This window comes from Leptonychotes weddellii, chromosome 3 (genome assembly GCF_054177405.1).
Source record: "Leptonychotes weddellii isolate Sample4059 chromosome 3, ASM5417740v2, whole genome shotgun sequence".
NCBI classification, from domain to species: Eukaryota; Metazoa; Chordata; class Mammalia; order Carnivora; family Phocidae; genus Leptonychotes; species Leptonychotes weddellii.
The window spans coordinates 121,851,071-121,874,300 of NC_138371.1; the positions used below are offsets into that span (position 1 = coordinate 121,851,071).

The 23,230-nt window shown below is 35.6% G+C and overlaps 2 protein-coding genes across 15 annotated transcripts in view; one reads left to right on the top strand and one right to left on the bottom strand.

Annotated features, from left to right (window-relative positions):
• Nucleotides 1-18,910, bottom strand: part of SETDB2 (SET domain bifurcated histone lysine methyltransferase 2) — a 54,999-nt gene extending 36,089 nt beyond the window's left edge. For 2 of the 5 annotated variants that reach the window (XM_081815436.1, XM_081815433.1), the window contains exons 1-6: nt 18,260-18,908; nt 16,874-16,969; nt 13,018-13,393; nt 5,791-5,916; nt 4,472-4,537; nt 1,302-1,398 (exon numbers count right to left, since the gene is read on the bottom strand). In XM_081815436.1, coding sequence (XP_081671562.1) covers nt 1,302-1,398; nt 4,472-4,537; nt 5,791-5,916; nt 13,018-13,033 — 305 coding nt within the window. In that variant the 5' untranslated portion in view covers nt 13,034-13,393; nt 16,874-16,969; nt 18,260-18,908. Of the gene's footprint in view, nt 1-1,301; nt 1,399-4,471; nt 4,538-5,790; nt 5,917-13,017; nt 13,394-16,873; nt 16,970-18,259 lie in introns of all 5 variants that reach the window. The other 3 variants (XM_081815434.1, XM_081815437.1, XM_081815435.1) reach the window with 3 other exon arrangements.
• Nucleotides 18,911-19,011: 101 nt separating this feature from the next.
• The window catches only part of CAB39L (calcium binding protein 39 like), a 112,543-nt gene continuing 108,324 nt past the window's right edge, over nt 19,012-23,230 (top strand). For 3 of the 10 annotated variants that reach the window (XM_081815450.1, XM_031032084.2, XM_081815451.1), the window contains exon 1: nt 19,132-20,649. The gene's annotated coding sequence lies outside the window, so the exon portion shown is untranslated. Of the gene's footprint in view, nt 19,079-19,131; nt 20,650-23,230 lie in introns of those variants that run through there. The other 7 variants (XM_081815445.1, XM_081815448.1, XM_081815446.1 and 4 more) reach the window with 6 other exon arrangements.

Sequence of the window (23,230 nt, forward strand, 5' to 3'; positions counted from 1 at the left end):
TGATTTAAAGTGATTGAACTTGCTTTTAAAAGGTAATGAAATTTTATGCTATATAGCAGAAGACCAGAATTTCTAGGTTTCTCTAAAAGTATTGTAAAATAAGTTTTATGAGTCTTTTAGACTCAAATTGTAATGACATCTCCAATATTCGCAAATGCAAATCATATGTAAAATAGTGTCAATCTACAATTCTCATAAACCCTAAAACAATAAAGAATTCTACACTGACAATGTTTTTGTCAATTTAATATGAAAGGACAAACAAAATAAGGCAATTAATTTAAAATCTTTCTCTATAAAGACATTTTGTTTTTTGAAATTCTGTTCCTTGGACTAGCACAAAATAGTTTCAGAAACTTCCCTTAAACTAGTTCTTGAAAGTTTTAGTACTGGCATTACCTACTAAAAATAAAGACTATGTGTGAGAGCGTCAGATTTTCTCTTATACAATTTTACTTTATCCTAAGGAATCTTTACTGAAATGCTAAAAGAAGAAAGAAAAGGTCAGAAAAATTTAGCCTATTCTCATAAGCTTTCTGATACTAATTTAGAGCTGTTAAAGTATTTGAAAAGCTGAAATGATACTGAAAGAAATACTGTTCACCCTTTTCCAATACTCTTTTAGAAGAAATAATCCAGGGGCACCTGGCTGGCTCAGTCGGTAGAGCATGTGACTCTTAAGCGCAGGGTTGTGAGTTCAAGCTCCACATAGGGTATAGAGATTACTTAAAAATAAAATTAAAAAAAATAAAAATAAATAATCTAGGAAAAGTATTTTTTTAGTTAAAAAATTGCCAACTTGGTAGATTTCAGTATATTAATAATTTACACAAAGAAGTATTTTTTTTTTTAAACAATTTATTTGAGAGAGAGAGAGAGCACGCAAGTGGAGGGAGGGGCGGAGGGAGAGGAGAGAGAATCTCAAGCAGACTCCCTGCTGAGCATAGAGCCCAACACGGGGCTCAATACCACAACCCATGAGATCATGATCTGAGGTGAAATCAAGAGTTGGACACTTAACTGACTGAGCCACCCAGGCACCCCTACACAAAGAAACCTTAAACTAAATTTTATTGAAAGACTTGATTACTAGGGATATTAGCAAATAAACAACTTTTTAAGGGACTCATGAATCTTTATCCTACATAAAATACTAAAATTTACAACTTTTAAAGCTTTTGATGGGAAAAAGTCTTTTTTATATATTCTATCTACTCTTATGTCAAATGATCAGAAAGAGTAAATCTCCTTCTGGGAGTGGAGGTATTAACAACATAAATAAATTTAACTTATATACATACAGAAATGTACAGTCTTCTGGAAAGGAATCTCCATATGATGTAGAGGGCAATGAACCTGATTTGTTTTCCCATTCATTCTGGGTCACAGATGTATGATCTACATGAAGAAAATACAAACATGAGTAACAGGTACACACCAAGTTCAAAATCATTTACTATAATATCTAAATAATATCTTTATTGATTAGAGATATATGGAGCCCTTAAATCTGCGAACATAGTAAGATTTCAAAATTAAGCCAAAAAATTACGTGTCAATATTTCCAAAAACATTAAGAAAGTAGGAGAGGATAAAGTAAAAGACTTAGGATAGAAGAAACTTCTACCGGAGAAAATCTAGTTTGGCCTGAACTTTATCTGAATTTTAATCAACCTTTAAGGTGAACATTGGGTATCCTTATTTGTGCTTGTATTTTGTAGAAAAATAACAATGATTACAAAGGTCACAAAATGGAAAGTTTATGTATCTTTTGCTTTCTCACTGTTCAACTGCCACCTTCATTTTTGGAGGGTAGGGTATTTGGATACCTCTTTTTATATTTCCATTTGACTTTTCATATTACTTAGTCTATCTTTCTGTGCTTAATTTCATCCCATGTCTTGTCTTTTCTTTTTCTACTTCCTCTATTCTTACTCTCTAACATGACTACAATACAGAAATAAGCTGTGTATTTAATGAGAAAAGTTACGGATTTCCTGTTATTCTGAAAAATGGATATGTGGAATATTCTATGTTTGGTTTAAAGATACACACACACACACACACATTTTTTTTCCTTTTTTTTTTATAGAGAGCATGAGTGCAAGGTGGAGGGGAAGGGGGAGAGGGAGAGAGAGAATCTTAAGCAGACTCAACACCCAGTGTGGAGTCTGACATGGGGCTTGATCTCATGATCCTGAGATCATGACCTGAGCTGAAATCAAGAGTCAGTGACTGAACCATTCAGGCACCCCTAAAGATATATATATTTTTAAGATTTTATTTATTTGACAGAGAGAGACACAGTGAGAGAAGGAACATTAGCTGGGGGAGTGGGAGAGGGAGAAGCAGGCTTCATACTTAGCAGGGAGGCCGATGTGGGGCTTGATCCCAGGATCCCAGGATCATGACCTGAGCCGAAGGCAGATGCTTAACAACTGAGCCACTCAGGCGCCCCTAAAGATATTTTTTTAATGTGTTTTTTCGTATGCACTGATGGACTTTAAGAAAAAAAGTGATTCTCATCCTGCCTTAGTATTAACTTGCATTGGTCCTCTAGTGCAGAAAAAAAAGGTGTAGAAAAAAAAGTTTAATAAAATAATAGTTTAAGTTATAATACAAGGCTACTACCTGGCTAATTGGAAAATAATTATCCCTCTTTAATTATCAAGGTAAAGAAAGGTTTAAAAGCTGATAGTTGATAAGAGCTATAATTCCAGATTAAAAATTAAGTTTTACAAATTAAGAATTTCTGATTTTTCCTAGCTAATTTCTTTGTATGAGGCATATAAATCCATACTAACAAATATGAATAAAATAAGTGTATATAAGCATAATTAGAAATAAGACTTATTGAAAAAACATAGAGATTTTAAAATTAATCATTAGATAAGGGAGGAAAGGGGAAATAACCCCGCTTAAGAAAACAGTATCCAATCTTTTGTTTGAGGACACAGCACATATTTACAGTTATACACAAGCAAGGAAAATGAAAGTAATTAGTGGTTTGGGCAGTCCAGGTTGGATCTGGGATAGCTTGTTTTGATTTCAACACCAAGTCCTTTTGTTTCTCCCAGTCTCAACATTCTTTTTAAAATCAATACTAACATGAAACTTTATTACTAGGAAGCTTTTAATCCTTTGCATTTCCCAACAATGTCAGTTACAGAACTCCCCAATTACTTAGTTACAAATATTGCTCACCACTGGCAAACATATACTTTTATTTTGATAAATTCATTACATTTCAAATGAACTATATAAAAATATGAAATTGTAATATTCAATATTTCTATTGATGAAATTATTACCAAAAAAACCCAAAACCCAATTTACTTTCTATTACTGAGAAATAAATTGTTTAAGGAAAAAAAAACAACATTTAGAATTAGTTCCTCTTACCACCTCCTGAATTTAAAATTAAAAGCCTCTTTCTTGTAAAACTAGTATAATCTCTTGAGTGTGTTGATTCCAAGTGCTATTGAAAAATACTGAGAAATGCTGTTTTCTTAAAGAATCTACTCTAAAAACTATACATTAGCTACTGAAATTGAGAATACTTTGGTATAAACAAAGGTTTATAAATAAACAAAAGGTTTCTTTAAAACAGACTGATGATGGTGGGCTGTATTTTCAGAGATTTAAAACCTTAAGGCTCCAAATATGACACTTAAAATTATTATAATTTGTTAACAATATTTAGCAGTATTAATTAAAATCCAGTAAAGTACTTCCTCAACATTTTAGGAAACTGGAGATAGACTAAGATTTATAGGAGAGTGACTCTGATAAAACAACTTTTTAATTTTTTTCTTCTTAGTTCTGGTACATTATCTTTGATCAATTCCTTCTAAAATGAATTTGTTTACAGTTACAAGATTGATGGTCTAATAATAATCTAGAAATAAAAAACTTTTACACCAACTTATCTATGCCCCAATATACTTTTCTAGTATTGTTTTTCTCACAAAGTGGGTTTGTAGTAGTTTGGAGTCTTAGAATTTCTTGAAGAAGAGATACATTTGTTCATTCTTTCCATAGGAGAGTCAGAAAAATGTGCATTTCCTATCTCTGGATGGGTAGGACTTTTTATTTAATAAGGAAACTCATTTATGTAATTTACCAGTATAGATCTTACATTTTATTTTACATTATCTTTAGGTAATCTGACATACTTAAGTCAATTAAGCCTGCTTCAAGTCAAGAAAATAACAAAATAGGGGGTGCCTGGGTGGCTCAGATGGTTAAGTGTCTGCCTTTGGCTCAGGTCATGATCCCAGGGTCCTGGGATGGAGCCCCACATTGGGCTCCTGGCTCAGCAGGAAGCCTGCTTCTCCCTCTCCCTCTGCCTCTCCCCCTGCTCATGCTCTCTCTCTCTCTGTATCTCTGTGTCCCAAATGAATAAATAAAATCTTTAAAAAAAAAAAAAAAAGAACAGAATATTCAAGATTGGGATTAGAAATGCACATACCCTTTATCAATGTTGAATTGTTACTTATGGTTGCTTCATTCACTAGAATCATTGCTTGGATGTATTCTGTTAAGGAAAGAAAAAAGCATGAAAACAGTCATTAGCAGCATCACTTTCATTTATGGTGCCAGCTACTGTGCTAAACAATTTACATACTGTATCTTATTTAATCTTCATTAACTCCTCTGAGAGGTTCTTATGATTACCATAATTAGAAACAGAAATTGAGGCTTAGAGGTTTGACTATTCCAAGAGCACCTAGGTGTTTAAGCTGGTTAAGCATCCGACTCTTGATTTCAGTTCAGGTCATAATCTCAGGGCTGTGAGATCAAGCCGTGTGTTGGGCTCTGCGTTGGGCATGGAGCCTGCTTAAGATTCTCTCCCTCCCTCTCTCTCTACCCCTCCCTGACCCTCTCTTTCCCTCTCAAAACAAAACAACACACACTGTACACACACCTCAAAAAACACTATTTATTCCAGGTCATTCAGCAAGGAGGTGGTAGAACTGGATTCAAAACTAGATATATTTGACTCATGAAACGAATGAGAAGGAATATTAAAATGAAAAACAATACCATTTTTTGGACAAGCAAACAAAAGATTAATGTCATATGAACATCCAAAACGTATTAAGAATGGTCCAAAAGAAAATTTGCTTGAAAATCTTATGTCCTGAAGGAAAGAAGGAGGTTTCTACATAAAAATCGAATCTTATGTTCTACAACAAACCAGGGTTGAAAACAAAGAAATAGAAAAAATGAAAACTTGGCTGACTGAACTGACTGCTTGATGTAGAATGCAAGTTCTGCTTTCAGAAGACTAGTAGGGCAAATTCTGTTTAAAGCAGGCCAAATACAGTTATGTGTACTTTCATATTTTAAAAGACATTAGGTGTCTCTGAGTGATGGGATGATGGATAATTTTTGTTACATTTTTCTATACGCACTAAATGTTGTACAATGAGCAGATATTACTTTTGAAATACCCATCACCTTTCAAAAAGGGTTACAAAGAGAAAGAAAAGATAAAATGGGTGGGCAAATAAAGTAGCCTGAGAGAAAAAGAAATAAATTCAGTAGCTGTTAGTCAAAGTAATCATCTTCACCCACTTTTACAAAGTGTCTATAGTATATGGTAAAAGCAAGTTTTTATAGAAGCAGAGCACAAACACAAAGGAAACAGAATGCATGGTAGGCTCTTAGAAAACAAAAGAAACTATTTGACTTTTAAAACGAAGAATACTGGAAATAGAACTATACTGTATTGTCAGTGGGTAATATTTAGCATTAAATGTCTTGAAAGTTTTTTGTGCTTCATACCTTTATTTGTGGCAGACCCATCTTTGATCTTTTGTTTCAGTGATTGCAGCACATTTTGCACTTGTTCAAATATGAAGTCCACTTTTCCATCATCTTCCAGCTCCATCCAGAAAGTTTTTGCATCACCTAAAATAAAAATAAGTGAATAGCTTAAGAGCTCATCAGAAACAGACTGTAAGCTCCCCAAGGCACATGTTACAGAGAATCCACTTGGTTTCTAAATAACATCAAGATTTAATTGGTCTATCATTTACCTTGAGAAAAAGATTTTGGTCATTGTTTCTTTATTAAGAACTAGAAACAAAGAATATGACCTAAGTATTTCGCTTATTTCTGCTAACATAAAAATACGTTGAAAACTTTAGTGGTACTACTTCTGGTGTCCCTGTCAGACAGAAGGAATGGCTTCATTCTAGGGCAGTGGTAGATCTATGTATAGACACATAAACATTTTAAAAGTTTCAGGGATATAACCTCCACTGAATATGGAAGTGGATGGTTTTAGAATGAAACATCTCAACAATTGCTAAAATAACTAAATGTCCAACAATATTTTTTAAAATGTCTTCTATATTTTTAAAATAATTATATGAAGCAAAATAATGTTTAAACTTTTTATAGGTAGCTATATAGATGAGCCAATATTTCAGATGTCAAGCAAGTGAACACCTTAAACAAAAATTCCAAAGATAGGTGCCCGGCTTGGTAGAGAATGCAACTCTTGATCTTGGGGTCATGAGTTTGAGCCACATGCTGGGGGTAGAGTTTACTTAAAAAAATTTCCTAGAGGAAATAATTCTTTCAAAGCTGAAAACAGAAATATGAAAAAGACAAAATAAACTGGCAAAAGCAAATCTCTATACCATGTTTAAAAGTAACAAAAATACCTAAAATGTTAAATTTATTTATGTTAAAATATTAAATGTTAAAATATATAAAATGTTCAAAATTAATTAATAGGGCCTTAAACAAAAGAGGGACATAGTAATTATTGTACTTTAGAAAGATCACTTGAGAAGCCATTAAGAGGATTAATAAGCAGAGAGCCTAGTAAGTTTACAAAAAATACATTTTCCTTAATAAAAGTTAAACCCAGAACCTCTAAGTTTGGCAGTGGGGTGAAAATCTTCACAAAAGGCTTAGGCCTCCTAGTCCCATATCTCCCTGACAAAGTCACCTTACCCAAAGGGGATCTCTGGCTAATTAGGGATTCTGCCACCACAGTAGCCTCAAAAGGGGTGTTGTTTCCCTGTTAACACTCTGGCCCAATGCCTAGAACATAAGACCAAGCCTACTTTTAACTCCCCATAGCATAGCTCAGACGAGGTTTCAAGATTTGAAATAAATGCAATGTGACAGGACAAAAGTGATGAGGAACAATGCTTTAGAGGTGGAGGGACCATGACATGGAGAGCCTTTCATGCCATGCTAAGCAACTCCATTTTTATATGAAAGAACATGGGAGCCACTCAAAAAGTTTAAGCATTCTTATGATGTGATTAGTTTCTTGGAAAGGTCACTCAGGTGGCAGTGGAAGAGGGGGGAGTCAAGAATGATTTTTAATTTTCTGACTTGGGCAACCACATGCATAGTAATGGTATTCATTGAGATAGGAAATAAAGATAGGGAACAAGTGAGAAATTTAAGTAGGGCAAGTACACTGGGTACACAGGCTCCAGAGTAAGATCTGGTCCAATTACACGAATTTTGGAGTCAACGGCATGCAAATGCTTGAAGTCACAGAGTAGATGTGATCAGGGAGAATGTGTACAATGAGAAGAGGGTCTCCTGTACATAAAGGATGAGTGTAAGAAAAGAGAATCATGGAGACCAAGGAGCAGCAAACAGATGGAAGGAAAACCCAGGAGAATAGCATATCAGGGGTCAATGGAAAAACAGAAGTGGTGATTAACAATCTGGGCTTTAGAATTCAGATGCATTTGTATTTGAATCCCACACTGCCAGTTTAAGCTGTATGACCGTATGTATGAAATGGGAATAATAGCATCTACCTCATGGAATTGATGCACGGATAAGCATGTGGCCTTTAGCAAGAAATTACTATACATAAAGAGTAAATATATATATATATATATATATGTGGTGTGTATATATATAATAAATATATATTTTTAATAAAATTACTATATAGGGGCGCCTGGGTGGCTCAGTTGGTTAAGCGACTGCCTTCGGCTCAGGTCATGATCCTGGAGTCCCGGGATCGAGTCCCGCATCGGGCTCCCTGCTCGGCAGGGAGTCTGCCTCTCCCTCTGACCCTCCTCCCTCTCATGCTCTCTGTCTCTCATTCTCTCTCTCTCTCAAATAAATAAATAAAATCTTTAAAAAAATAATAATAATAATAAAATAAAATTACTATATATATAATTTAACAGGGAATATAGTCTTAAACAAAAGAAATCTCTAACTGTGGAATTTTAGATATTATTCAGCTAAGTGGGCAAGTATTTTTTGAAGGACCTTCCCAGAATCCTTAAAATCATTAAGTTTTTCACTGACAGATAACCGAAAAAATCATTGCTTTTAGACAAAACTATTTGTGAAGGCACTTAATTTGTTGTTACCATGTTTCTTTTCATGAATATGAATCAATACTCCATACGAGGGATTTATCTTTATTTGAGGTGGATATCTAGATGGGAAGGATTTTGAAAGGTACTTAGAAATAGCTTCTGATAACATTATAATCTGGGACCATATACAACTCTCACATGGCCTAAGAAAACAAGCAGTGATGCTGAAAAACCACAATCAGGGTTTAACTGAATTTTTGTTTCTCAGTGGTTACATTTTAAACTGTGTTTGAAATGTCAACACATGATACCAAATTATTCTGACAGGAAATACTTAAGACAACTTATTTGACAACTGAACAGGGTAAATTACTAGTTTTGGAATGGATTAATGAAGAGGACACTGGGAATATAATTTAAGAAAATAAAGCCAATCAGAAAATACTGAAACTATCTGCCTGTACAATAAATGAATGTATTTAAGCAATTCATATTTATTTGTTCTGAGTTTTTAATATTGTTCTTTATGGTATCATTATTTCATACTGCTAGGTTTAATTTTCATTTAAATGGTTGTTTTTCCTCATGTCTTCCCTCATTTTTCACTGTCTTTTTGCTACAGAAATTTTGAACCACAGTAATATTAAGAAAAAAAGTAACCAATTTATCTGAAAAATGAGATTAACAGATCCAGTTAATAACTTTTTTGAACAAAGAGGTTAAATGAATATCACAAAGAAACAATTGAGTCATTTTCATTTCAACTGTAGACCATCTAGATGGTTATTACAATATAAACAATTTCAGTTTCTTGCTTCTTTACTTTGTACGCTATGTATGTTCAGGGTTATAATCTGAAACAGTAAATATTTCAGTATATTTCACTAGAAAACATCAATAAGTACAGGAGTAGGTCCTTGAATTGAAAACCAAATCAGTATACTAATATTGCTACTTGCCTCTAGAAATGAAGAATACCATCTTATAACTCTACTGTTTGTCCCAACTTGCTCCCTTACTTAGCTCGATATGACTACTGCAAGAACATAATCACAAAGTGGGAAGTATAGCAGCTTTGTAAAAGAAGAAAGACAAAATTATATAGTTACACTGTATGTCTCCCAATCTCCCTTGATATACACTGTCTTTGTAAAGAGGCAATACTCAAGAATCACAGCTGTAGGAGTTATTTATTAGCCAACTATTTTTGGAGTATTTACCAAATACATTGATAATAAGATATACACACACACACACACACACACACACACCCCTTAAAGAGCTTCAGGGCATTGGTCTAGAGAATCTCTATGATCTCTTTGAGTCTGTGATCAGCAAAGTGTGGTCTATGAACCCCTGGGGTCCTCAGATCCCTTCAGACAATACGCTAGGTCAAACCATTTTAATAGTAATACTAAGACATTATTTGCTCCTTTTCTATAATGACATTGACTGATGGTATAAAAGCATTGCTGAGTAAAAGTATTTATGTCTTAACATGAATCAAGGGAGTGGCACCAAACTACCAGTTTTAAGTCTTCCAGTATACTACCAGTATATTCTTCATCATCAATTTCACTAAAGAATGTCCATGATAAAGCAATAAAATGATTACTACAGGATAATGGCTGTCTCAAGCAAAAGCACTAGTAAGATTGTTCGAGTTGTAGGCTAAACCAGCTTTTTTTTTTCATGGAAAACTATTTTTACTTAAAAGAACTACTAATAAAAATTATAGTTTCTTAGACTTGGGTGTTTGGCACACATTTTCTTGAAAAAACAAAGTGAGCCTACTACCCCCGGAAGTTCAATATTGACAGCATTTGTTTATTGATAAAATTCACATTACCAAGTTAAAATTGGAAATTTGTAAGCCTTGTATGTGCCACAGTAAGCCTGATAGCTCCTCAGTAATTAATCACTCTTTGATGAGATTGGTAGCAATATTAATAAATGTGATTTTTAAATACTGTATGATGAAATGTGTCAACATCTGGAAAATCTGCATAATTCATTGAGCCAATATTTTCCAAGTGGCCAATGCATGATATTATAAAATCATAAAAGATCCATTCAATGTGCAAGACAGACCAATGGATTTTAATGTAACAGAATGTAAAAAAACTCACAGATATGCATTCAGATTTCATGCTACAACTGACCTTGAAGGAATAACTACTTGTTGAGTTTTGTAGTTGTATCAAAAAAAAGTACACAATTGTCTAAAAGGCTATTAAAATCTTCTTTTTCCAACTTTTTGTCTATGTGAAGCTTCATTTTCTTTATACATTTCAACCAAAGCAACATTTCACACCAGATTGAATGCAGAAGCAGATATGAGACTCCCTCTTCTAGTAAACTAACTATAAAAGAGATTTGTAAAGATGTAAAACAATATTATTCTAATTTTTTTGTTTTAGAAAAGTTATTGCTCACAAAAATGTAAATTATGTTAACATGTTGGGTTTATTATTTTTTGAAGCTTCTCAGTTTCAATTTCTAATACAGTAAATATGAAGAGATATTATCCTTATAAACTGAAACTGTTAGGGATTTTAAAGTTCTAAGAGTATAAAGTAGTCCTGAGACCAAAAGAAAGTTTGAGAACTACTGCCCTACATGAACAGTCCAGAGACCACTAGATCAACAGTATGATCTGTATAACTATCCATATATTACAAGTATGTTAAAGGGTAGTGAAATTTCAAAATATCATTTAAGAGGTCCAGGATCCCAGAAAAGAACACTGACCATGACAGGAACATCTAACTGTATTACAATTGTATACACAACCTCACTGAAGGGCTGGGTAGAAAGGTGCTAAGCTAAATAACTTTGGAAATAAGTAGAGTCTGCAAGACTAAAGGCAAAAGGAACTGTGTACAAGAACTGTAGCTTCCTACCTGGGAATAAATTTACATTTCTGATACAGCTACACACACACACACACACACACAGGAATTGAGTGACTAAATAAATGGATAACAGATGGTGGGAGCCATGCTTCTCAATGTTGGAGAGATGTGGTAATGGATTAGAGTTGGGAACATCAGAATAAACTCATGTTTAGCTTAATATAGATACAGATGGTTACATATAGAGATATTTATAGATATGCCTATATATAGCTTAGCATACACATATATCCCTTGCTCTGTTAGCTAAAAGGGCCTATAAGCAAGGACAGCCCAGTAACAACTATCACCCAGATATGGGTTTCTGACACCATCCTCCATTAAAAGGGACCAGGGCTCATTCAAGAAATGACTGACTCTAGAACTGGGGCAGGAAATATACAAGATAAGCCTGCAGCATCTTACAGTACCAGAAAATAAGGAAGTGCTAAACAAAACAAAACAAAACAAAACAAAAACCCAGCTACATTGATACAGGTATGTCAAAGGGACACAGACCCAACTGAAAGAGGGCTCCCAACAGCCAATCCTGGGACAATTTGAGTAACAAAATAAAACAGTACTGGACAGAAAACCGGATAGGGTAAAAGAAGTACCCATGACTCCATACTGAAATAAATAAATGACTGAATATATACAGAAATGGGAGAAAGGAGATATATAAATGGGAGAAAGGAGATAAATCTCCCTTGTAGAAGAATTCCAAATAATTAATGTAGACATTCCATTCTCAAAGAGGGGGAGCATAATCCCCACTCCTTGAATATGAGCTGCATATAGTGATTTCCTATCAAAGAGCACAATAGGGAAAGGAGAAAAAAAATGTAATTGACAGTGTAGAAACCACATAACACTATGTCAGCCAGATGATCAAGTTCAATATCAATAAGAGAGAAACCACATTGATAACACGTACCTTTGATATAATGTGGTAAAAATGGCACTTTACCCCTATGGTCTTCTTCCCCAAAACCCATAACCCTGGTTTAATCATGAGAAAAAAAATCAATCAATAATTCCAATAGAGGGGCATCCTACAAAATAGTTGGGATACAAAATACTACAAAATAAAACACAAGTTAAGTCTGAGAAACTGGACATCCAAGAGGACCCTACGGAGACATGATAAATAAATATAATGTGGGATCCTGGAACAGAAAAAGACATCAGGTAAGAACTACAGAAATATGAATAAACTATGGACCTTAGTTAATAATAATGTTTCATTAACTGTAACAAATGTACCAGCCAAATATAAGATGTTAATCATAAGTAAAACTGGACGTAGAAGATATGGGAACTTGCTGTACTACCCTTTCAATTTTTCTTTAAAAAGTAAATCTAGGGTGCCTGGGTGGCTCAGTTGGTTAAGCGACTGCCTTCAGCTCAGGTCATGATCCTGGAGTCCCAGGATCGAGTCCCGCATCGGGCTCCCTGCTCAGCGGGGAGTCTGCTTCTCCCTCTGACCCTCCCCCCTCTCATGTGCTCTCTCTCTCTCATTCTCTCTCTCAAAAAAAAAAAAAAAAAAAAGTAAATCTAAAAGTTTTCTAAAAAATAGTGTATTTTTTAAAAAGTACATTAAAGAAATGATTTAGTTTTACAGACACACAATTAATTATAAAGACTGTCAAAATTGTTGGCTACATGAGAATAAATCCTAAATTCCTTCAAATGTAGAATAGTCACTTGTAGTGAAAAACTTTGAAAATTCCACAATTCAGCTTCATTAAGTGGTCTATACACTTTTAAATATAATGTTTAACAACGGTTTCCAAACCTACCATTTTTTTCTCCCATCTTTTGGCGTCGTTCATAAACATAAAACTATTCAAAATTAACTTTATCAAAGGACTGAATCACTTTGATTGAAGAATATAACTGGAATCCAACTGGAATTCAGTGTGGTCTCTATGAAATTTGCAGTCCTCAGAGAAAATACATCATTATGCCATTCCAAATCCAATGTTCTTGGATGCTTTAATTTTCAAATAGTAACTTCAGTTGAAGAAACTTTCAAAAATAACCACTAGTCCAACCTGATGATGAGTCCATGCAACTTCATCAAGTGAGTATTTATAGTTATATCAGATCATTGATAATATCTTTTTAAAAATAAAAACCAACTCCATCTTTTGGTCCATGGATGCATGAGACATTCTGTAAAAAAAACAATAAAGATTGGTACATATTTACAAAGAATAAAACATGTAAGAAAAAGAAGACTGTTCTAACAATAGCTCTTTTAAAATAGCATAGACTATTACAGAAACAAGAATACATATTAAATGGAAAAATATGTAAAATATCAAAATTAGGAAATTACAGAGAAGTTAAGAATCACCCATATTTAAAATATTGTTGTCTTTTTTTTAAAGATTTTATTTATTTATTTGACAGAGAGAGACACAGCGAGAGAGGGAACACAAGCAGGGGGAGTGAGAGAGGGAGAAGCAGGGCTCCATTGGAGCAGGGAGCCGGATGCGGGGATCTATCCCAGGACCCCGGGGATCATGACCTGAGCCAAAGGCAGATGCCCAACGACTGAGCCACCCAGGTGCCCCTAAAATATTGTTAATTCACATAAAATATCCCCATTTTATAAATATTTTTTAAGTTTTATTTTTTATAAATACTTTATAAAAACTTTTATAATGGGGATAGTAACGCTAACTACCTCAAATGAATGAAGAAGAGGCAATAATGACCAAGAATTTCTCAAAACTGGAAAACACATAAGCCAACTAAGGGTTCATTGGGTACCAAGCAAGATAAAATACACACTACTAGACAAACTGTGAATAAACTTTAGAACATCAAAAATAAAGACAAAGTCTTAGAAGTTTCCAGAAAATCTAGATTATCTAAAAGAAACACATATCAGACTGGCAATCAGACTTCTCATCAGAAATGCCAGGTGCAATAAGTTAAGGCAAAGTAAGTCTGACCCCAGAATGCCTTTCAGCCAAGCTATCTTTCAATAGTGAAGGTTAAAAAAAGAGACTTTCATAGACATTCAAAAAGCCACTAAGGAATTCTCTGAAAGAAAGTACCCAAACTTCATGAAAAAAACTAACATACACAGAAGTACTGAGGTAAGAAGCAATAATGAGCAAATGACTAAAACACATTAATGCTAAAGATAGATTAAAAATGGGTTTTAATAACAAATGAAAGAAAATGATAGAAAGAACCAGATGGTTGGAAGTCTGCCTTCAGCTCGGGTCATGATCCCAGGGTCCTGGGATCGAGCCCCACATCAGGCTTCTGGCTCACCGGGGAGCCTGCTTCTCCCTCTCCCTCTGCCTCTCCCCCTGCTCATGCTCTCTTTCTCTGTATCTGATACAGGTCTCAAATGAATAAATAAAATCTTAAAAAAAAAACAAAAACAAACAGGGGAAATTATGTTCTTTTATAGAAGGGGATGGAAGGGGATTATTGCCAAGATAAGAGAAAGTAAAGCAGAAGTACCGTCAAGTTCTTCTTCATAGGGAGGGTATCAATACTAATTAAATTTAAATCTTGTTAGGAAACATATTTAAGAACTATGTTGCAAATGCAAAGGTAGTATATTTTAAAAGACATGTAGAACAAAGAAAACTTGGGGCCAACCTCAATTAAAAAGAGAAATGGAAAAATAGGATATAAAAGATACAAAGAAAAGCATGGAAAATAAGATGACAAGAAAAAGGCCAAACTTAATAATCACAAAAAAGGTGAATGTGTTAATCTAACTTATTAAAGGGCTCTCAAAATGGATTGTAAGCAAAACCTAGCTATATTTTAAAATAAGAGACCCACTTAAATCACACAAAATGTCATCAAAAGGTTGAAATAACAGTATGTGAAAAAAGACATACCAGCAAATACAAGAAATGTTCATATCAAACGAAATAGAATTTAATATGAAAACCAATAGAAGAGACAAAGAGAAATATTTTACAATGACAGAATAATTCACACAAATATCTAATTGAAATTACTGACTTAATATCAAATAGGCTCAAGAAGTAGAAATTCCAATTAGAGGCAAAACTATAAAAATAAAAAGTTTAAACAACAGTTAAAGATCTTAGGAGAGCCACATGCCCCATATCCCCACCTCACTCCTATTATACCAGGTCTATTCAGTTTTATAGATGAATTCTACAGAACTTCCAAGGAACGGATAAATTCTATCATATACGAACTGTTCCAGGTCAGGAAAAATTTGGGAGCCACTCAACTTTTTTTTTTTTTTTTTTAGATTAGTATAACCATGACATGTAAGAAAAGAAACTCAAGGCCAAAAGCACTTCTGTGCAAAAATAGTAAGTAAAATATGCCGTAGAGTAAAAGTATATTACTAAAATAAGATTTATCCTGGGAATACCCCAAAAATTTAATATTGGAAAGTTTATCAACGTAAATTCCTACATTAACATATAAATGGAAAACCAACATTTCAGATGCAGAAAAAAAAACAATTCAATAAAAGTCAGCAACTTTTCTGGAGGCTGGAAGATGAGGGACCCTTAACAAACTAGGAAGAGAACTTCTTTAACCTGATAAACTCTCTACTAAAACTTAGCAGCAAACATCATATCCAATGATGACACATTAGAAGCATTTTCATTAAAGTCAGGCACAGAGATTAGGAGACTTGCCACCACTCTTATTCGGTATTATACTGGAAGTCTTTGAGAAACGCAGTGAAATAAAAAAACACCTAAGGACTTAAAAAAAAAAAAAAAAAAGCAAGATCTATCTGTAGAATAAACAAACAAAAACATTAAATAAAGTTAAAAGCCAAGCAAAGAGCTGAGAGAAAATAGAGCTTGTGAACTTTGGTTGGGGAGGGAGTGGGGCAGGCTCAAAACTCAGTGCAGAGTCGGAAGTGGGGCTCGATCTCATGATCCTGAGATCATGACCTGAGCTGAAATCAAGAGTCAGATGCTTAACTGACTGAGCCACCCAGGCACCCTGACGCTGAAAAATTTTTTATAAAAATTATATAGGATACGCAGTATCCAGGGCACATAAAACTCTAAACCATTAAAAAAAGATGACCCATAGAAAAATGGGTAATTTTTTGAAGAAATTATAGAAATTTACATAAATTATAAGTTAATAAACATATGAATAGATACTGCAACCTTACTAGTAATCAGAGAATGAAAATTTTTTAAAAATGAGTATTAATTTCATCCATCAGATGGACAAAAAGAAGACAGGATCTCGTGTTAGTCTAGACTGTAGGAAAATTGAACTCTCTATTTTTGGGATGTTTAAATTAGTAGAAGTATTTTGGAGGCAAATTTGGCAAGACCAATTAAAATTAAGAATGTTCATAACTTTGGGGCACCTGGGTGGCTCAGTCAGTTAAGCAACTGACTCTTGATTTCAGCTCGGGTCATGATCTTAGGGTTGTGAGTTCAAGCTCCTTGTCAGGCTCCCCGCTCAGCAGGGAGTCCTCTGGAGTTTCTCTCTCTCCCTCTGCCTCTCCCGCTAGTGCTATCTAAGTAAATAAATAAATCTTAAAAAAAAAAATAATGTTCATAACTTAAAACCAAGCAATCCCACTTTTAGATAGATATATAGATATAGATATATATCTATATATCCTTGAGAAATAGCACATGTGCACAAGAAAATACATACCAGGATTTCCCTGCAGCATTGTCTATAAGTTGAAAAACTGGGAACAACCAATGTCCATCAAAAAGAGAATGGCAAATAAAATGTGCTATACAGTACCTATCAAACAAAATAGAATTTAATATAAAAACCAATAAAAGAGACAAAAATAAATATTCTACATTAACAGAACAACTCAGCCATACACTGGAACACTATCCAGCAGGTATAAAAAATGAGCCATAAATACATAATAAGCTATAAATAACAGGTATACACTTCAAAAACACTGTCAAATGAATAAAGTTAGAAAATGATATAGTATGATACTATCAACATTTTTTTAAAATTACAAATGCATATATGAACCCATTGAGAATATGTAAGTATAAAAAAAGACTTAAAGGTTCTGCACCAAAGTCTTTAGCATGGGGTTGGAGGAGCAAGGGGGAATTCAGGGACTGTGGATTGTGCTATCCGTAAGGTTCTAATTTTGTAAAAAGAGAACGTAATAGTGTACTTAATTTAAAATTTAAGTATATAATTTTCAAAAAAGGACTGTCCATTTTAAAGGCTTTTGGAGCAGACTGCCAAACTCCTTTCTAGAAAGGTTCTATCAATTCCTATTTCCACCTACAGCACACAAGCATACTAATAGCTTTTTGAAGAAAACTCTCACCAATGTTGTTCATATCTTCTGAAATTTAATAACAGTAAAACATGTTTACTGAAGAAAATTTGCAAAATACAGTAAAGCATAAAGAAGAAAAGTTAAATCACTCATAATATCATCCAGAGACAAACAGTTTAATATTTTGGAGTGAAACAGGGATTTTTAAATTTGTTCTTATTTTCCCCTTCTCACTTTTTCATTTTGGAGAAAAGCAGTCGGTCTGTTTCGCCTCAATTTATGGTTGCTTTGTTTTTAAAAACAAGCTCTTTATGAAACTGACCATTTCTTCTCTATTTCTCATGTTTTAATTACGATGAGAGTAATGAACATTTATTGAGTATAAACCATGTGTCAGGCACACTTCTCAATACTTCACTTATTCTTACTGATCTGCGTAACAATGAGAGAAAATTAGCATGCCTGTTTTTCTGAGGAAGCTAAGGAGCGTCACACTGTAAGTGGCAGTGACAAAAAATAAGGAAGGAACCAGGCAGGATGATTTCAGAGTCCGCTTTTTGATTATTCCACTCTACCTTTTCAAAGTTACCTTTTTGCCTCATACAGAACTCACTGCAGGTTTCCACACGCTGAAGAGCTCAGTTCATTACACACTGTTCCTTATTTTAATTACTTATTGGGTTGTGGTTAATGAGAGTCAGGTGCCTTTAGGATCTAATCTCAATTCCGTGGTCTTGGACAAATGATTTTACTCATTGAGGACTCGTGTTAAGTCTTACCTGTGAAATGGGTCAGTGGTTAAACCTTCCAGTTCTGCTTCTGGATTTTACAATGCAGTCCATTTCCTGCAGCCCCTTTTACAGCCTCAGGTTCCCAGCTGCTTAGGAATCACCTCACATTAAGGTATGCACCCGGAGATAGAAAATGAAATGGGGGTTGAGAACTCAGAACGCCCGCGGTCCCTTCTACAGCCTGGGACTGCAGGTGGATAGAAGGAAAAGAGAGGTTGCAAGGGCTGGGGTCCACGCAGCCGAGGGCTCCGCCGCGTTCCCAGGTCCGGGCCGAAGGAGCTGTCAGCGGGCCACCCAAGGCCGTGCCTCGGCTCCACTAGCACCACAGACCTGAGGGCTGCGCCGGGCCCGCTCCGTTGGCAAGACTGGGTTTCCCCGCGGGTCGGGCTCCTCTCCGACTCCACGCCACCGAGACCCCACGGTCCCAGATGCCCCCAGGCCAGGAAATACTTCACCATTTACTAGACCTCACCTCAGCAACAACTGTCCCGCCTCGCTTCAGGCGGGGAGGGAGGACCGCCCAATCCCTAACGCCCAGGCCTACCTAACGCTAATCCTAAATAGGAGGAGTTGGACACCCAGAGCTCCCACTACTTGGCCGGGAGCCCATTGGTTGGACACCCACTGGGTCCACGCCTCAGAGGCTCCGCGCGCGTATCGCCGGCAGCGCGGCGGCGCCCAATCGCGCCGCCTCCCGATTGGCTATCAGAGCTCTCGGCTTGTCTCGCGCTCTCTGGCGGGGCCAATGGGGATACTCGCAATCGAGAGGCCGGCATCGCAGGAGTGGTGGCGCAGCTGTTTCCTCTGGTAGGTGTTCCGCTGCCATCTTGTGTGTGGCCAGGACTGGGCTTCTTGGCGGTTGAAAGTTTAATTAGTGGCTCCAGGTGTGGAGGGGTCCTGAGAGAGCAGTGGAGGAGAAAAGGGATCTGAGGGCAGACACCTGGTGCCTTTTCACTTACCTGAATTGGAGAGGTTTTCTTGGTCTGAATCAGCCCTGGCTAGAGAGAGTGATGAATGGGGTGGTGGGGGGATCCCAGGCTTTGGTTTGTTCGTCATTGTGGAGGGTTTGCTGGGGGCTCTGATGCTTTAACGCTGATTCCTTTGGTTCCAGAGAGCTACCCCCATAATCTTTGTCTCGGAAGATTGACATCACCCCTCCTAATGAGGTTGTCTGATGGCCTGCCTGATTCAGAAAGGAGTAAGGCTGGTCATTACTAGAAGGGGAGAGGGAGATGCCTCACCACTATCTTCAGGTTAGAAAGAGACGTCTTCATTTTGTGTCGTTTGCGAGGGAGTGACTGCTAAAGTGTTGGCCATTCTCGGTAGTTAACCCTCTAAGGCCATCCTTTGATAATTGTGGGCATCTTGTTCTGCGTTTGGGCAGTTTTATTTATTAATATGCAGCCAGCATTCCTGCAGGGGTTTTTAAAAAATCTAATAAGTGGTGGTCTTTGCAGAAACAGTGGAAGTGAAGGAAGAATTTTGGCAAATTTTGTTTCCCTGGTTACGATCTGTTAAGATTTCGGAATTTCTAGGTCTGCCTTGACTTGCCTGGTTGCTTCGTCAGGGGCAGGGGGAGGCGTTTGTAAGGGAAAGTATCTTCTGAACTCTTTTTGAGGTGGGAGAAAGAAAGGAATTATCTCCTTTTCCTTCTCAGTTTTTGTTTTGACTCGAAGTAGACTGCACGCATTCTTTCATTTGGGAGGAAAATTTATCGGATCTGAAAACCTAGACGATAAAAGGCTAATATTTTGTGATTGGCGGTTTTGACACGCATTAGACGAAAGCAAAAATACTTGTTTTGAGTTCAGTTTTCAGTTAGTTATCTAATGATGACTCAACCTAGTCAAGAGTACCATGTGTTTTGTGGCAGGAATGTCAAAGAAACAGCAGTAATCGAATGATTAAAATTTAATTTTCCTTTTAAAATTTGCTTCTTAAATCATGAGTCTTATAAGGCCTAGGTTGCAAGAGTTCAAGTATCAATAATTTAGTGTTTAGTTGATGGCTAAGGTACATGTGGCTATCATAAAGTAAGAGATCAGTGGCTAGAAATAAAGAGAACATAATAGCAGCTCAGTAAATGTTCGCTGAAACTTTTGCATAGCGTTCTCATGTGATAATGCCTGGCATATGTTCAGAAGTATAATTGTTGAATGAATAAATAATGCAGTAATTGGAAGATGTGGATACACATTTCTTTTTCGACTAACTGAAAAAATTTATTTAACCTGCTTTCTAGAAAACTTGACTTTAATTTTCTTGAACTAAATGTATTGCTTCCAATTTATACATACAAATATTATGGATAGGCTCATAATCCTTTTTTGTGAAGTCTTTTTATGAAATCGGAATACAGAGAAATTTAGATAATGAAGGTGAGCCCTCAAGTCATTTTTTCTTGAAAGCATACAGTTTCAGTAAATGAGTACCAAACTTGTCAGTGCCTTAGATCTCTCCTGAAGAAAAAATGTATTGTTTTTCTAGTTTAACACTGCTTAAAGTCAAAATACTGTAAGTTTAGTATATTGCATAAATATGTTCTGTAATTTTAAGTAATTTTAAAATAAGCTAGGTAAGTATGAGATTTTTCTTTGAAGAATACTAGTCTCTAGATTTCATAATGTATAATCTGAAGATCCTTACAGATATTTTTAAATATTACTTTTGCATGAACAATGTTAAGTGACTTTAAGTAAAAATGATTTAACTTAGGGGCACCTGGGTGGCTCAGTCGTTAAACGTCTGCCTTCGGCCCAGGTCATGGTCCCAGGGTCCTGGGATCGAGCCCCGCATCGGGCTCCCTGCTCTGTGGGAAGCCTGCTTCTCCCTCTCCCACTCCCCCTGCTTGTGTTCCCTCTTTCGCTGTGTCTCTCTCTCTGTCAAATAAATAAATAAAATCTTTAAAAAAAAAATGATTTAACTTATATTGGTATGTTCAGGATTGTATTTCATTGCAGTCTCATAATATATACAAGTTTAGATTTTTTTCCCATTACCAACTGATGCATGCTGTTTAATTAGAAAAAAATTTGAAACACCTTTGAAATGAATGTGGTATTTTGTGGCTGAATGTAGATTAAAATCTACTTAACCTTCATAAAAAAAATCAATAAAAATGCTCTCCAGGGGCACCTGGGTAGCTCAGTTGGTTAAGCATCTGCCTTCAGCTCAGGTCATGATCCTGGAGTCCTGGGATGAGCCCCGCATCAGGCTCCCTGCTCTGCGGGGAGTCTGCTGCTCTCAAAAATGCTCTCCAGTTCCTGTATTTGATATTTTAAAGATCTAAATGATTTTATTAGTGAAGATTTTAGGGTATAAGCACTTTTTAATAAAAAGAACACATTTAAAAGTTGATAGGTTTTCCCCACCTCATTAACTGAAAAACCAAATTTGCATATAATCATTTCTCTTTTTAAAATTATTTTTGAAGTACTAGGAATACCTTGCTGTGTTTTGTAATAATTTTGATCATATAAATGTTACTTTTGGAGAACACTTTGAGATTAATTTTCAGAAATATTTCTATATTCCTCATTAATTAGTGCATTTTGCCATCACTTTTCCAGTCTTTAACAAATATGGTTTGTTATGGGGATAAATTAAACAATGTGACTAAAAATAAAAAAAGATCTAAAACTGTATGAGGATGAAAATTACCATTGTAGTTTGTGGTGTTGCGTTAATCAATGAAATTGATTGCCTGAGTCATGAGGATGTCTGTTATTTACAGAAAATGCTTCTGAGATTAATACGTGGAACATTCAGATTATTTCCCTTAAAGAGAAAATGTTTGAAGTATTATACATGTAGCTTTTTTTAAAAGACAGAATTGAAACACTATAATTTTCTCTTTACTATGACTTCTCCCTTTGTAATAATCTCATTTGTTCTTGCCACTTAAACTATAATTTTTGTGCAAATAAGCCCTAATTCTGTGTGAAGTTCTGCTCTTTTAAGCACTTAACACTCATTTCTCACAGCTTTTTGGACAGTTAGATCTACTCAATTTGTATGCAACTCTCCATCTTTTATGTTTCCTATCTTGATTAATGGTATAGGTATCTTCTGAGTGGCTCAGATTTAAAACTTCAAATTCTTACCTTTCCCTGTTTCCTAACTGTATAATCTGTAGCTTAAACCTCCAAAATGGCTTTGCTTTTCATTTTTCTACACTCATTGACACTGCCTAACTTACGCCGTCTTTTTCTTAACATTTTATATGCCACTGTATTATTGACAAAGCCCCCACTTCTCAACCTGGAATTTGTATTAGTTAAGTTACAGGTTTGGCTACCGTGACAACTTAAAAAATAATTGTGCCCCCCCGCATCTTTTTCTAGATTTATTTATTTATTTTTAGAGAGAGAACACAAGCGGGAGGGTTAGAGGGAGAAGGAGAAAGAATCCCAGGCGGATTCCATGCTGAGCATGGAGCCAGATACAGGGCTTGATCTCAAGACCCCAAGATTACAACCCGAGCTAAAACCAACAGTGGGACTCTTAACCGACTGTGCCAACCAGGTGCTCCATGCCCCAACCCAGTTTTTTAATAAAAAATTTCCAAACCAAGTAAAAATATGAGCTGATCAGGTAGCTTTGCTGCAAAAAGTTGTCAGAGGCCCCCAAGCTCTTACTAACGTGTTACTGTGCCACCTCATCATGCAGCTCCATGTTGTGGACCAACATGGCTGCTTCACTTCCTGCCATTTTATGCCACATGCTTAAGTTAAAGGCTAAAATGTATCAAGGTAGGAAGCACAGAATCTTTGCAAGTGGTGGTAGGAGTAGAATTTTATTCTCTACCTTAATTTTTTTATTTTATTTATTTATTTTTTATTATTATGTTATGTTAATCACCATACATCATTAGTTTTTGATGTAGTGTTCCATGATTCATTGTTAGCATATAACACCCAGTGCTCCATGCTGAATGTGCCCTCTTTAATACCCATCACC